The sequence below is a fragment of the Bactrocera oleae genome, chromosome X (genome assembly GCF_042242935.1).
Source record: "Bactrocera oleae isolate idBacOlea1 chromosome X, idBacOlea1, whole genome shotgun sequence".
Lineage (NCBI taxonomy): Eukaryota > Metazoa > Arthropoda > Insecta > Diptera > Tephritidae > Bactrocera > Bactrocera oleae.
The window spans coordinates 30,020,628-30,033,577 of record NC_091541.1 but is presented as its reverse complement, the minus strand read 5'-3'; the positions used below and the strand labels follow the sequence as shown (position 1 = coordinate 30,033,577).

At 35.0% G+C, this 12,950-nt stretch overlaps 1 protein-coding gene across 5 annotated transcripts in view; it reads left to right on the top strand.

Annotated features, from left to right (window-relative positions):
* Positions 1-12,495, top strand: part of RhoGAP102A (Rho GTPase activating protein at 102A) — a 61,699-nt gene extending 49,204 nt beyond the window's left edge. For 2 of the 5 annotated variants that reach the window (XM_070112700.1, XM_014239531.3), the window contains 3 exons: positions 3,041-3,286; positions 3,359-3,756; positions 9,561-10,954. In XM_070112700.1, coding sequence (XP_069968801.1) covers positions 3,041-3,286; positions 3,359-3,756; positions 9,561-10,075 — 1,159 coding nt within the window. In that variant the 3' untranslated portion in view covers positions 10,076-10,954. Of the gene's footprint in view, positions 1-3,040; positions 3,287-3,358; positions 3,757-9,560; positions 10,955-12,181; positions 12,283-12,344 lie in introns of those variants that run through there. The other 3 variants (XM_070112702.1, XM_070112701.1, XM_070112703.1) reach the window with 3 other exon arrangements.
* Positions 12,496-12,950: the final 455 nt, after the last annotated feature.

The window sequence follows — 12,950 nt, the reverse complement described above, 5'->3', positions numbered from 1 at the left end:
CTCCCTAGTTCCAATTTGTTTATAATGCTATCACTTTCTGGACACTTAGTACACTTTGAAAAGTAACACAATGATGCAGACTCTTGGCAAACAGAGCTTTTAATTAAATCATTTGAGCTTTCTGAAATAATTTTCCCCTCTTTTTTTTAATTCATTTTTAAATCCAGCTAATTTCAATTTGAAATTTTGAAAAATTTTACACACACACACATTATGAGTTCCACTTTTGCCAGCAGATATACATTCCCGAGGTCGGAGTTTTTGAAACTTGGATAGTCCAATCTTTTCGTCAGGATAAGCATCTTTAAATTGCTTGTGTATTTCGTAAACATTATATAATAATAACCGTTTTTGTTTTTGGATTTAATCACCGAAACATAATCTTTCATACCAGGCATTACGCGGCTGACATCATCGGATAGATAAAAAGCTTCAATACGATCGAAGGTTTCAATGTTTAGAGATTTTCCTCTCTTAATCATAGGTTGCGATGCGAATACTCGTTCTTGTCGTATTTTTTTTGCAGTTGTCACCATTCGTTTGGAAACTTTAAACTCTTTCCTTATCATTTTAATCGAATAATCTGTAGGAAGCGTAGTCAAAACCTGAATTTTATTAAGTAAAAGCTCTTTTGGATCAATTTCACTATTTACATTGTTAATATTATCCGTAAATTTACTCACAATATTTGTTAAAACGTTTTGACATTCTTTATCACTTGAGACTCTATTGGTTTTGATTGGAGGTTCACTAATTTTCGTTAAAAATTTATTAACCTTATCAATGTTTAATTTGTTATCTACCGGTTTGAAATGAAAAGTAGGATCTTTTTCTTCGTCATCTTCGATAACATCATTTGACTTCTCAGGCTTGTTGACTTCAGGACATTTATTCACCGATAATTCACCAAGAATTTCAGGTTTTCGGCCTGAATAAATAGTCCGTTCACATGAATTGCACATATAATTCCCAATAAAATCTTTAAAATCATGAGCGCGGCTATTTGTTATTAAAACTAAGTTTTTAATGAATTTTTTATGATTCTTTTTATTAAATGGATTGCAGCATTTCTTAACGAGGCTCATGATTAATTATCAACGAAATTACGAATGGCTCGAGATATTCCTTTGTTGTTCACATACTTGTAGATACTGGGACATAAAATATTAAGATGCTTTCATATTTATTTCTTTTAACCGCAAAGGATTTAGTTCGAATATCGTTTTATTTAAAACAAGAATTGTAATGTTAATTGGATGTTTTATACTGAATAGAAAAAAATATGGGGTAGAAAAATTATGGATTTTTAATACTTAAAGAATAGGAAATTCTAGTTAAAAATTTGTCCTTGAAATATTAATAGCGGGTATTCAATACATTCTGGGGGATTAGGGAATTTTCGTCTTAAGTATTTCTTTGAAACTATTAAGCGGGTAAGTATTATGCATATTGTTCTACCACATTCATGCTAATTCACTGCAAGCAAAATGTGAGACCATCATCCCAACATACAAATGAAATATGTAACACACTCTAAGTTTCGCGTTGCCGAACCGCACAAACATAAACCGCTATACCGACAGCGCTGACCGCGCGTCGTAAAATTTTTTTTTGCTTAATCTAATCGCGATCAATCAAATTTTTTTGCGGGTTTCGTTACTTTAATGTTTATTGCAAAACACTAAAAAAAAATTTTTAATTTTGTGAGGGAGAAGTCATTAAAATCTTCATTTCTTAACTTAAAAGTTAATTAACCATTTGAAAAAAAAATTATTTAAATTCATACATATTTTCTCAAAGTAAAAGTTTTGAACTATAACTCCTGAAAATTTCATTAAAAAATCACCAATCGTTTTCTAATTATTAATTTTTTAACTAAAAGTAGTAAAAATTTTCAATTACAAAAAAATTGTTGTTAAAATTAAAATTAAAAAAAAATTAAGCGGGGGATTACTTGCTCATGATGACTACTTTATGAAAAAATACTCACATTCAAATTCTATAATCAAGTGGAAAATGGGGGGTCCACTTGACGTGTTTTTACTCATATACAACCCTACATCTGCTTCGATTATTTTTAGGTGATACAAACAACCGTTATTATACTATGGTATGTAGCAACATGTTGCGAGAGTATAAAAATGATCGAAACTGTGTGGAATAAAGAAATTAAAGAAAATTGTCTTCAACTCTAGTTTAAAATCACACTTTTTTCTTCTTTCACTAAAACATCTGTAAAATGAGAGTTTGTTTCTTATTTCAAACTATTTGGAACATTGAAAAAATGTATAACATACTTATTTTACCTATTATAACATAAAATTAATTTATCCGCTATACTCGAATTATAAAAACACTGTAGATTGCGTGGGTTTTTTTTTCGCTGAGTGCATTGATTGGTCAAATTTTTTGTTTAGTGAATATTTTACAACTTCAATGCCATGTAAGCTACAACTACACACAACGGAAAGTTGTAATCGGCCTTCTGTTTGCCTTAACTGCTCTTAACATTTTCACTTTCTCTATCCTGTTCTAATTATACCATGAACAGGGTACACTCTGTATATACAGACAGACGGGAACTAGCCCCTCAGTTTTGAGATATCGATCTGAATTTTTGCACACGTATTTACAATTATTTATATTCAAGTAAACCCAATACAAGTTAATAATAATATGATTCATGAACTATTAGAAGCGACGACTTAAGAGCACACACATGGACATTTGAAACCAATAAGTTGAAAGAAATTAATTAAAATCACAATTTGTACTGTTTCGCTTATTTCAATGATCAGGTACCTACTTATATTTGGTTTTCCATAAAGGTGTAAAATCTTATGTAAAATTAACTCATCTGACAGGTTATAAGTAAGCCATGTTGACCATCGTCAATGAAATGTGACTATAAAATAAGGTAGGGTAATAACGTGATGTCCCTTGGCTTAGTGTGGACAAATTGTTTTTGCAAATATCATAACAAATTGGAGTAATTAGTCTCGCATCTGACTTAATCTTTCTTTTGTATTTTTGCTTATAGGGATGATATAGGCAATTCTAGTTCTTCATTAAACAATAGTGAGCAAAGCTTATCACCAATGACCACATCTTCTGCTTCCAATATATCTTCCTCTATTATTGGCAGCGTGGTAGGTGTTAGTCCTTATACTTTGTCATCCTCGAATAAAATTGCGAAGATTCTGTACACACGTGAGTCTGTCATGCACGATAATGATGCATGTCGTTTGACAGAAGCAGCAATAAATGGCTCGAATGATGGAAAACGGTAATCTGATGTTGATTTTATTCTTCATTTAAATTTATTATTTGTATTGTGTAACTTTGATATATTTTATAGGAACTCGAATATGCAATCAAATCGTCATTCTATGACACAAAAGTTACGTCATGATTGTCGTAAGGGTAATACTACCAACTCTGACATGGTGGAGCGACGACAATCTTCCCCAAATATATTAGATAAATCAGGTATTGTCTCAGCAACCTTACAAATTCAAGTACCTGTTGCCCAGGCGGTTCATTTAAAGTTAACAGACACCACACCGCAAAAAAAAACAAAATCAATACCGAACGAACAAACAGCATATGATTTGGATGAGGTCTTCTATAAAAGCGGCCCTTCTTCTGGTGGATCGAAAACTATGTCCTCGCATTCAGTGGACCATTTCGATTATAAAGATATTTCGTCTTTTATAAATGCAACAAATAACCATGAAATGAAAAATTTACGTCACTGTAAGTACATGCATTATAAGAAGTTAAATTACTTATAATATTTGTATTATTTATTTGAAAGTATGCGTCTGAGTCGTACTTTAATGTTAAAGATTTCTCTTTTCTTTTAAGTCAGTAATAAGTCTAAACAGTATAGTATCAATTTAAATATATCGTGAAAGACCTTTTGAAATTTGTGGAATTTATAGATAACTACAAGGCTTTAAGAATGTTAGTTTTTTTGCGAACGTTCTAATATATAATATAATAAGCGAAAACGGTCGTGGTCGAAGGCCGGTGAATCGTCCCAAACAGTGGCCAAGCCGGGATTAACGGCCAGGAAGGTTTTGCTGTGTGTTTGGTGGGATTGGAAGGGAATCATCCACTATGAGCTGCTCCCATATGGCCAGAATTCTACCATCTACTGCGAACAACTGGACCGCTTGAAGCAGGCGATCGACCAGAAGCGTCCAGAATTGGCCAACAGGAAGGGTGTAGTGTTCCACCAGGACAACGCCAGACCACACACTTCGTTGATGACTCGTCAGAAGCTACGGGAGCTCGGACGTAGCGCCAAGTGATTACCACCTGTTCCTGTCCATGGCGAATGCCCTTGGTGGTGTGAAGTTGAACTCAAAAGAGGCTTGTGAAAAGTGGCTGTCCGAATTCTTCGCAAATAAGGAGGGGGGCTTCTACGAGGAAGGTATTATGAAGTTGCCGTCTAGATGGAAACAGATCATCGAACAAAACGGCGCATATTTTAACTAAATCCGATCACTGTAACACTTTTTATAAAGCATTGAATGAAGAGCAAAAAAGCAAAAGGGGGATATTTGACAATCTTATATATTATATAATATTATCGCGAGCAAGGCCTTTTATTAAGATGGGTGCATTCGAGCTACGTAATAATTGCAGCAGTACAGCTACTGTGTTACATATTTGCTGATACTCTGCTGATGTGCAGACAAAAATTTAGTGTTGCCGACTATTTGCATAAATTGCGTGCAAAATATGACAGCAGAACGTGATGCTGTTGCAAGTGTTGCCAAAAATTCACGCAGAACGTGACATTTTGACAAATTTGCAACACTGCTGTCGTGATTGCCATCTCAAACGCACCAGATATCTTACACATTGATCAATTCAATAAGCTGAATTTTGATAGGCAAATCTTTTGGAGACTATGTATATACTGTCTTCTGTCAGGTTACTCGAATGCCTTAAATAGTCCCTTTGTTCCTATACCAACACTTTCCCGTCTATCACCGGAATATAATAGGAACAACAATATACGACTCCTGACAATAAAATACTGCAAATTTAATCCTGCAAAGATAGAAAAAGAGGGAATAAAGATCGTTGTGTGCTTGACTATTAACCTTTGCCTGTGCGATTTTCTCACTTGTAAGTAATTGCTACTTAAGGTTGTCTTTGTGGACCACCCTCCCTTTAATGAGAACAGACGTTCCCAGGTCTGCTTGAATCGTTTCCTCTGTGCAAAGCGGTGTTAACTTATTTCCCAACCTTTTATTGTTTTTTTCGAACACTTTTTCGACAACTTCAAAAACTCTTTTTTGAGTGTTCGGGTTAGATCTTTCAATGTTATCATGTTGGGCTTTTGCGATTTTATTTTTTATGGACCGTATAAGTTCTCTAGATGCTGCGTGAATCGCATCGATCGGGGTTTGGCTTGTGACCGAGTATATGGATCGATTGTAGGCTATTGTTGACCTTAAAATTAACTCGGCTGTGTCATCAGACATTTTTTTTAGTTCAAAAGATCTTGCCATGTCCGCAAGAGTGCCATGGAAGCGTTCCACTTGTCCATTTGAACAACTGTAAAGAGGTGGTGCATTCACTATGTCTATGTCGTACCCGTTTTTTAACAGTGATCTAACTGTCTCCGAATTGAAAGCGGAATTGTGGCAATAAATTGTTTTTGTTTGAGGAAACAAATTTAGAAGTTGGATAATGATTCCAACTAAGTAAGGAACGATTTTTTGTCCGTTGAAAAAATGTTAATGTAGAGCATTTCTCCAGCATATGCTGGAATTGGTGTTGCCTGTCGTGTTTCCTTTTGTGTTCGGAAAATAATAATCACGAAGGATTTGTTTAATATTTTCCTGAGCGGCCCTATGCGCGCGATTGTGTTCAGTGATGATAATTTTAGTTTGTTCACCTTTGTTTGTAATGTCGACAACGATATTCTTGCAGTACCAGAATTAGTTGTCGGAAAATTTAACACCAAATCATGTTGTATACTGGCCAATATCGGTAGTTCACAGTATATCGCATTAACTGAGTTGGTACTAACGAGTGGTTTAAATACTTCGAATAGAGCGTTTTTATCTGTAAAATTTATTAGGTGGCGTATTTTTCTGCCAAAGAGTATGATGTCTCTTTTTAACGAAAATTTGGCTTCTTAGAGAACGAACTGGTTAAAAACTTTTCTGTCCAATCGATCGTGTAGGATAATGATATCTCACTGTGAATTGTCGCAGCATCTGATTGCACTTCATTTTCCAGATTGTTCACATTCGGGACAGGGCATCCGCCACAAAATTTTCTTTGCTGGGTTTGTAGAACACTTTTGCATTGTGTTCATCAATGTATGATTTCCAGCGAAGGTGAGGGGTTGGTGGTCTGTAAAAATGTTGTAATTTACCCAAAGCTCAGACAATGGCTAACAACCTTTCGTTTGTGGCATAGTGCGCTTTGCTTTGTTTTAGCGTTCGCGAAATCATGGTAATTGGTTTGCCTCCTTGAGACAGAACCGCACCGATGCTGTCCATGGAGGCGTCAGTGGTTAAGTCAAAAAGCTGTTTGAAATCTGGGTACATGATAATAACATCCTTGGATGCCAGGATATTTCTTAAACTTTCAAAGGTGCTTCGTTGAATTTCATTAAACTAAACTTTTACCTATTTGGACATATGTTTGCTCACCGTACCATTTTCTCCTTTAAGAATGTTGGTCAAAGGCCTCGCTATTGACGCGAAATCCTTAATGAATCCCCTGTAATAACTAGTTAGGGCGGAAGAAATGATAGTAAACTGAATAAGTTTTTTGGTTCGACATATTCCCGTATGGCTCTAACTTTTTTTGGTTACTACAAAGCTCGAGAATTCGATGCTCTCTTTAAAAAAACTTCGTTTTCTCTTGTGATACTCTCATATTGGCATCGCATAAGCATTTTAAAATTGTGCCGATATGCTTCACGTTGTCGAACTCATTTTCGGAAAAAATTATGACCTATGTGTTCCCTCAAAATGTCGTCAATGGTTCTTTGAAAAATGCTCCCTGCATTTTTCAATCTAGGTCTGCTAGGTAAATTTGGTGGTACCCCGACTTTAAATCTATAGTTGTGAAAAACTTTGCCTTTCCTAGATTCCAAGAATCATTGGAATGCTCGGCATCGGGTATCGATCGGCTATGGTTCGTTCATTTATCTTCCTAAAGTCGATTACCAACCGTTTATTGCCGTTGTTATCAGACTATTTTTTGTCAACAACCAAAAAGGGCTGTTATATGGGGATTTGGAGGGTCTAATGATATCATCTTTGAGCAGTTGCTTGATTTCGTTGTTTGCGAAATCAGAGACTTCGTTTGGGTACGGATATAGTTTGGCATAGATTGGTTCATTATCTATAGCGCGGATCGTCGCAAAATAACAAACAAATGCCTTCTGAAAATTTTTGGCTAAATTTCACCATTTTTTGTGTTTGACACACTAAGTTCCTTTGATGCCATTAAAGGCATTGACTTATTAACACAAGCAAGAGCGGCATTAGACTTACAAAATATTTTGATCTCTTTTGAGCGTGTTGGTTGCTCCCTTGAGGTTTGGACGAGTTAGTGTGTTGCCTGAAATTGGAAGAAAAGTAAATTTCTAGTGGCTCTGGGGCCTTTTCCTGCGCAGCTTTTTATTTATTTCATGGTAACCATTGCTATTTCACTGTTTCCTGACGAAATGTGGGTTTCTTTTTGCTGCCCCGTTCTTCCCTATTATGCTTTCCTTGCTTTGCATGGGAGCGGTTTCTATGGTCCTCTTTCCTCTGCTGCGATGCTAGCTTCTGCTTCTCTAGCTATTGCTAGATCCTTTGGCTGAACCAGAAAAACAAAAGCTTTGAGTGATTTTTTAAGACCTGAAATAAAGGCGTGGAACGCGTCAGTCCTAACCTATTCATTCAGAAGCGTTGCCTACACCGCTTCGTGTGTCATTACGATCTTGTTTGTAATAAGAGTTAGTTTTATCTTAACTTCGTCATAATGCTCTATTAAGGTCAAGTCACCTTGTCTAACAATCTTGAGGCCTTGCCTCAGAAGTCGTAGGGAGGTTTTGTCAACGTAAAAGCAATCTAGTCTGGCTATGATTGCATCAAAGTTCAGGACAGTATTGTGTGATACTAATATCGCTCTGGCTGCTCCTCTGATTTTATTATTAATGATTGTTACCGCTTGGTAATGCGTGCAGCTACCGTCAAAAGGTTTGAATAATTCGTACGAATCAACGGCTGATTGCCTCCATGCTACGTATTCTTCTGACCCGCCATTAAATTCCGGGACTGCTTTTATTATGTCCAGAGGAATATTGCATTTGATCTGTGGGTCCACAGAAATTCTTTTATAGTGCTCAACTTGTGCTACGTCGATACCCAAGCTATTTACCCGTTGCTTCGTTAACAGCAGTCACTAATAATGCATGCACTTGGTTTACGTCCATGGTGAAATTCGTTTGGATTGGGATTTGGCTATCGTTGTTTTCTATGTGCAACTCAATATCAAATTCGCACTCGGTTTTTATATTGCGTAACGCGTCTAACCAACTCAGGTGCTCATGTGTATAAATCAAATTCTTAGCAGCGGCTTGAATTTACTTATAATGGATTTGTTTTTTATGAAAAAATTATTTTAGCTGACACAAAGTATATATTTTTTGTTAAAAAGATAACTCGATATTTCACAATCACACCTGTTACTGTTAGTAGTTTATTATTTGGTGCAAGTAATTCGAAGATAATCTTAAACGAATTTACATGGTGTGGAAAGTAGAGTAAGTCTAACTAGGGTGTGAATCCTTGTATGTTGGGCGCCAGTTATCGAGTTGCCGTGCCGCGTTGTTGATGGTTATCTAACAACGCGTGCTAGCTTAGATGTGGTGCAACGCAGTCGGTCGCTATCCAGGTATCTCGCAGTAAATGCGCGAGATGGTTATAGCTAACTTCTTTGGTCTATTAAGTTCGGAGCGTTACTTCGCTCTCTTATCGCTGTCTTTGTGGCTCATTGATCACAACAATAACAAGATGGTACAATATATTATAACGGCAAAGCCGGAGCAAGTATGTTTATTGAAAGTAAAATACTAACTAATTGATATTACAAAATTGGACTTAAAGCTAAACCTAAAAGTTGGACCCATAAGCTACAAAGCTACAGCCAGCAAGCCGACTCAGCATAAGCGATAACGTAGACATTTGCAGCATAGTCAAATATCAGGTTACCGCAGCTGACCTAGTAGTCAGGCCACTGAACTCATTAGTCAGCGGAATATGTCTCAGCATAAGCGATACGTAGACATTTGTAGCATAATCGAATATCACGCATGCGTCAGCGAAATATGTTTGGAGCAAATGGGTGCAAGTTTCTTATATTATTTATGTGCAATTCTTATATATAAAGTAGAAAATACTTTTTTTATTTATGAGTCAATTTCAAGAAAAAAAATCACATATTACTTTTTCAATTCCATAGCAAATAGGCCTTATTTAAATTTTCATGATTAATATTTAAACTGTTGTTTTCCTCTTTTGTAAATTTTCAAGATATTCCAATCGCCGGATCATTGTCCATTTCAACCAAAATTGAAAGATCTGAAAACGATTATCGGCATGTTCAGATAGTACAAGAACAGAAACACGAGCAAACTCATAATAATCGTCCAAACTGTTTACGACTACAGTCTACAACACAACCATTACCTGCAGCTTCGTATCTATACACCTCTGTCGAACCGCGAGCGTCATCCACACAATCTATCGGTGATAGTAAGTATCCGTCAACATATGATTCATTCATTAGGAAGAACACAGAAAACCATGAACCTAAATCACCAGCGAGCATTTCCAATATTGGTGGCGCGATACTGCGGTCGAAAACCGCTGATTTTGAGAAAATGTCCACAAATAAACAATATCAACAAAAGCACCTACAATCGCAGAAAATGCAACGATCGTCTATACAAGATACAACAATGTCTTCAAAAGCAACAATCAACGCATATCTTTATAAACGGCAGGAACTAATACAGAGTGCTAAAAATGGCAGCGGAAAAAAATAGGCATAGTAGTGCTTAGGAATTTAAAATATTAAAATCTGTTGCAAGGCATACATTGGGAGAATTGCGTACGCTATTGTTAAATACTCTCCGATTAGAATGTTTCTCAACGACCGTGAAGAAATTAGACTACTCAGGAAATAGAGTGTTAAGATCCAAAAATAGTAATGAAAACCATAGTAACCTCCGAAATGTAAAGACTTTCTTATTCCTTTCCCTTTAAGAGATTTTATGTTATACTAGAACCAATAAATACCAAAGGTCGCCTCAAACTTTTGCTTGCATTAGTCTTAAAAGTTGAATAATACCTATGCTATTATAATTGTAATTTTTTTTTTGCATTCGGAGTAGTTACCTTTGTTTTGTACGTCATATCGTCTGCGGTAAATATATATTGGTTCTTAACACATGTACTAACATAATATTTTAAGATAAACCATTACGTTAAAGCATTTACATATATTATATGTATGTATTTTAGCAACTATCAGATGCCATTGCAGATGTTAAAACACGGCTTCATTCTACACAATTCGACCAGGTTACTACTAAACATATGCGGCACTAACTTTGCCATATCAGGATAGTGGATTTTCTTGTCTTATTAACAATATAATTTTATATACAAACGAATATATATCTTTGTCACATAAAGTGTAATTTAAAGTCTTTTTTAATCACAAGACGCTGCTACATAATATTTAAACTTTGATTGTACGTAACCTATGTTGTATGTTTAGATAAGTAAAACTAAATATAGATAAAGTAAAATTCATTTGAGATTATTTTTTATTAAAATATCTTCCTTTTTGGCTAGTTTGTTGTACACATGCACAACTCACTCGAAAAGTTCATATCAAAATAAGACTATCAAGTAAGAAATTTTTGTTTCCTTTCTACAAATGTCACATGGTGGTATTATATAATATATAGTAGGAAGTATAAGCAAATATTAAATATAATTAAATAAAATTTCGATCACATATACATAATGGGATTACGGGTGTGTAATTAAAATTTCGAGTCCGCTTTGTAATACCCAACTTGTATAAAACACTGTCCTAATGTTTTTTTTAATAACCCAACGACTACCCTCCTCTAACCCAATCGACGCGAAGGGCCCGATCCGCTTACATGCGGAATTAGCCGAGTCATGAAAAACAAGAGAGGTTTTTAAGTATCGAGATTTAAAACTGCTCAGCTACAGAACCAAAAATTTCAACAGCTATTTAAAATTACGTTATAATAAATTGCTACGTATTCTTTTAATTAATAGAAAACAATACAGCCTTCTAATTTTGAAAAGTGAGTCAGATAAATCAAATATGCTGGAATGAAAATTATAGTCAGGACATATGCGGAGTTCGTGTAATTCTCTTCTTCTTTTTATCTACAAAGTTTTAACAGTAAGCGTCTAAACTGCATCGAAAAGCAAGCCGGAATTTTTAATTTAACTTCAGACAAGAGAACTACAAACTGTTCTATACAGGATTTTCACTAAGAATCTTATGCCAAGTATTTCCCTACGACTAGTAACTGTCTAACTTGTCAGAATAGATTTGATAGCTATGGTTCCATACCACAGAGCCATATTCTAATATAAGCCTAACCAAAGTTGTAAAAAGCGTTTAAGCAACGTCCTGCAAAACTGTTCCATACAGGATTTTCACTAAGAATATTATGCCAAGCACTTTCCTACGACTATTAAATGCCTAACATAGACCTAACCAATGTTTTAAAAAGCGTTGTAGTAGCGTACGCATCTCTAAATTCTAACCAGCGTTTAGCAAAACTAAGAACACCTTTTGCTTTCAAAACCATGATATCAATATGTAGACTAAAACTAAGCTTATAACATGTTTACATATAACAAGATCTCTAAATTCTTTAGACCAGCGTTTAACAAAACTAAGAACACCTTCTGCTTTCAAAACCATGATATCAATATGTAAAATAAAACTAATCTTACAACATGTTTACATATAACAATATTATCTCCATTTACGAGCTTTACTCGATAATCTATAATTAAGAAACGAGATTCACCATACAAAATTCTCCTCGTTCAAATCCTAGATTAATTTTTAATCTCCGATTATATAAAACTAGATTTGCGGTGCTCTTCCTAGTTCTACCGATTACTTTTGCGAAGGAGGGAAGAAATGTCAAATGACAAAGTAATCAAAAATAACCGACAGCAAGGGAAAGAGGTTTGTAAATATATTTTTAATAACACATTAATTTAAAAATATACTTAAATAATTTTTATCAGGAAAGAGAGGACAAAGTGGAACCGGGAAGAAGTTAAACTTCTCCTGGGCTTGTGAGAGGAGAAATTGCCGCAGTTTCGTGGTGTTAAACGCAATTTCCATGTGCGCAAATAAAATTCAAGTAAATATACACATGTTGACCAATAAATAAAGGTAAGTTCATTTAATATGCATATGTATTTACACATATAAAAGTTATCAAAAAATTAACCATTTACAGAGAAAAAATGAAATCAGTTGTGAAACAAACAGGAATTCGAAAAGTTTGTATTTATTTTTATAAACTAATTTATTACAGTTCACGAAGTTGAAGAAGATTATGAATCATCGTTTAATAGCTCTTCGCTGATTATATTAGATTCCCAGGAATAATTGCCGCTTCCAAAGGATGCAGACGAGAAACCTGCAAAGAAAATAAATGTATCAGTAAACATTCAAAATGAGTTTTTGGAGGAATTCCGGGCGGCAAATAGGAGAATAGCGACAGAAATTGAAGCAATTATAGAGGATGGCAGGGAGGCCCAGCAAATTGAAAAATTTCTGGAAGCCTTCAAGAAAAGCACATAATCACGAATTTCATTTGCGGGATATACATACACATAGCCAAT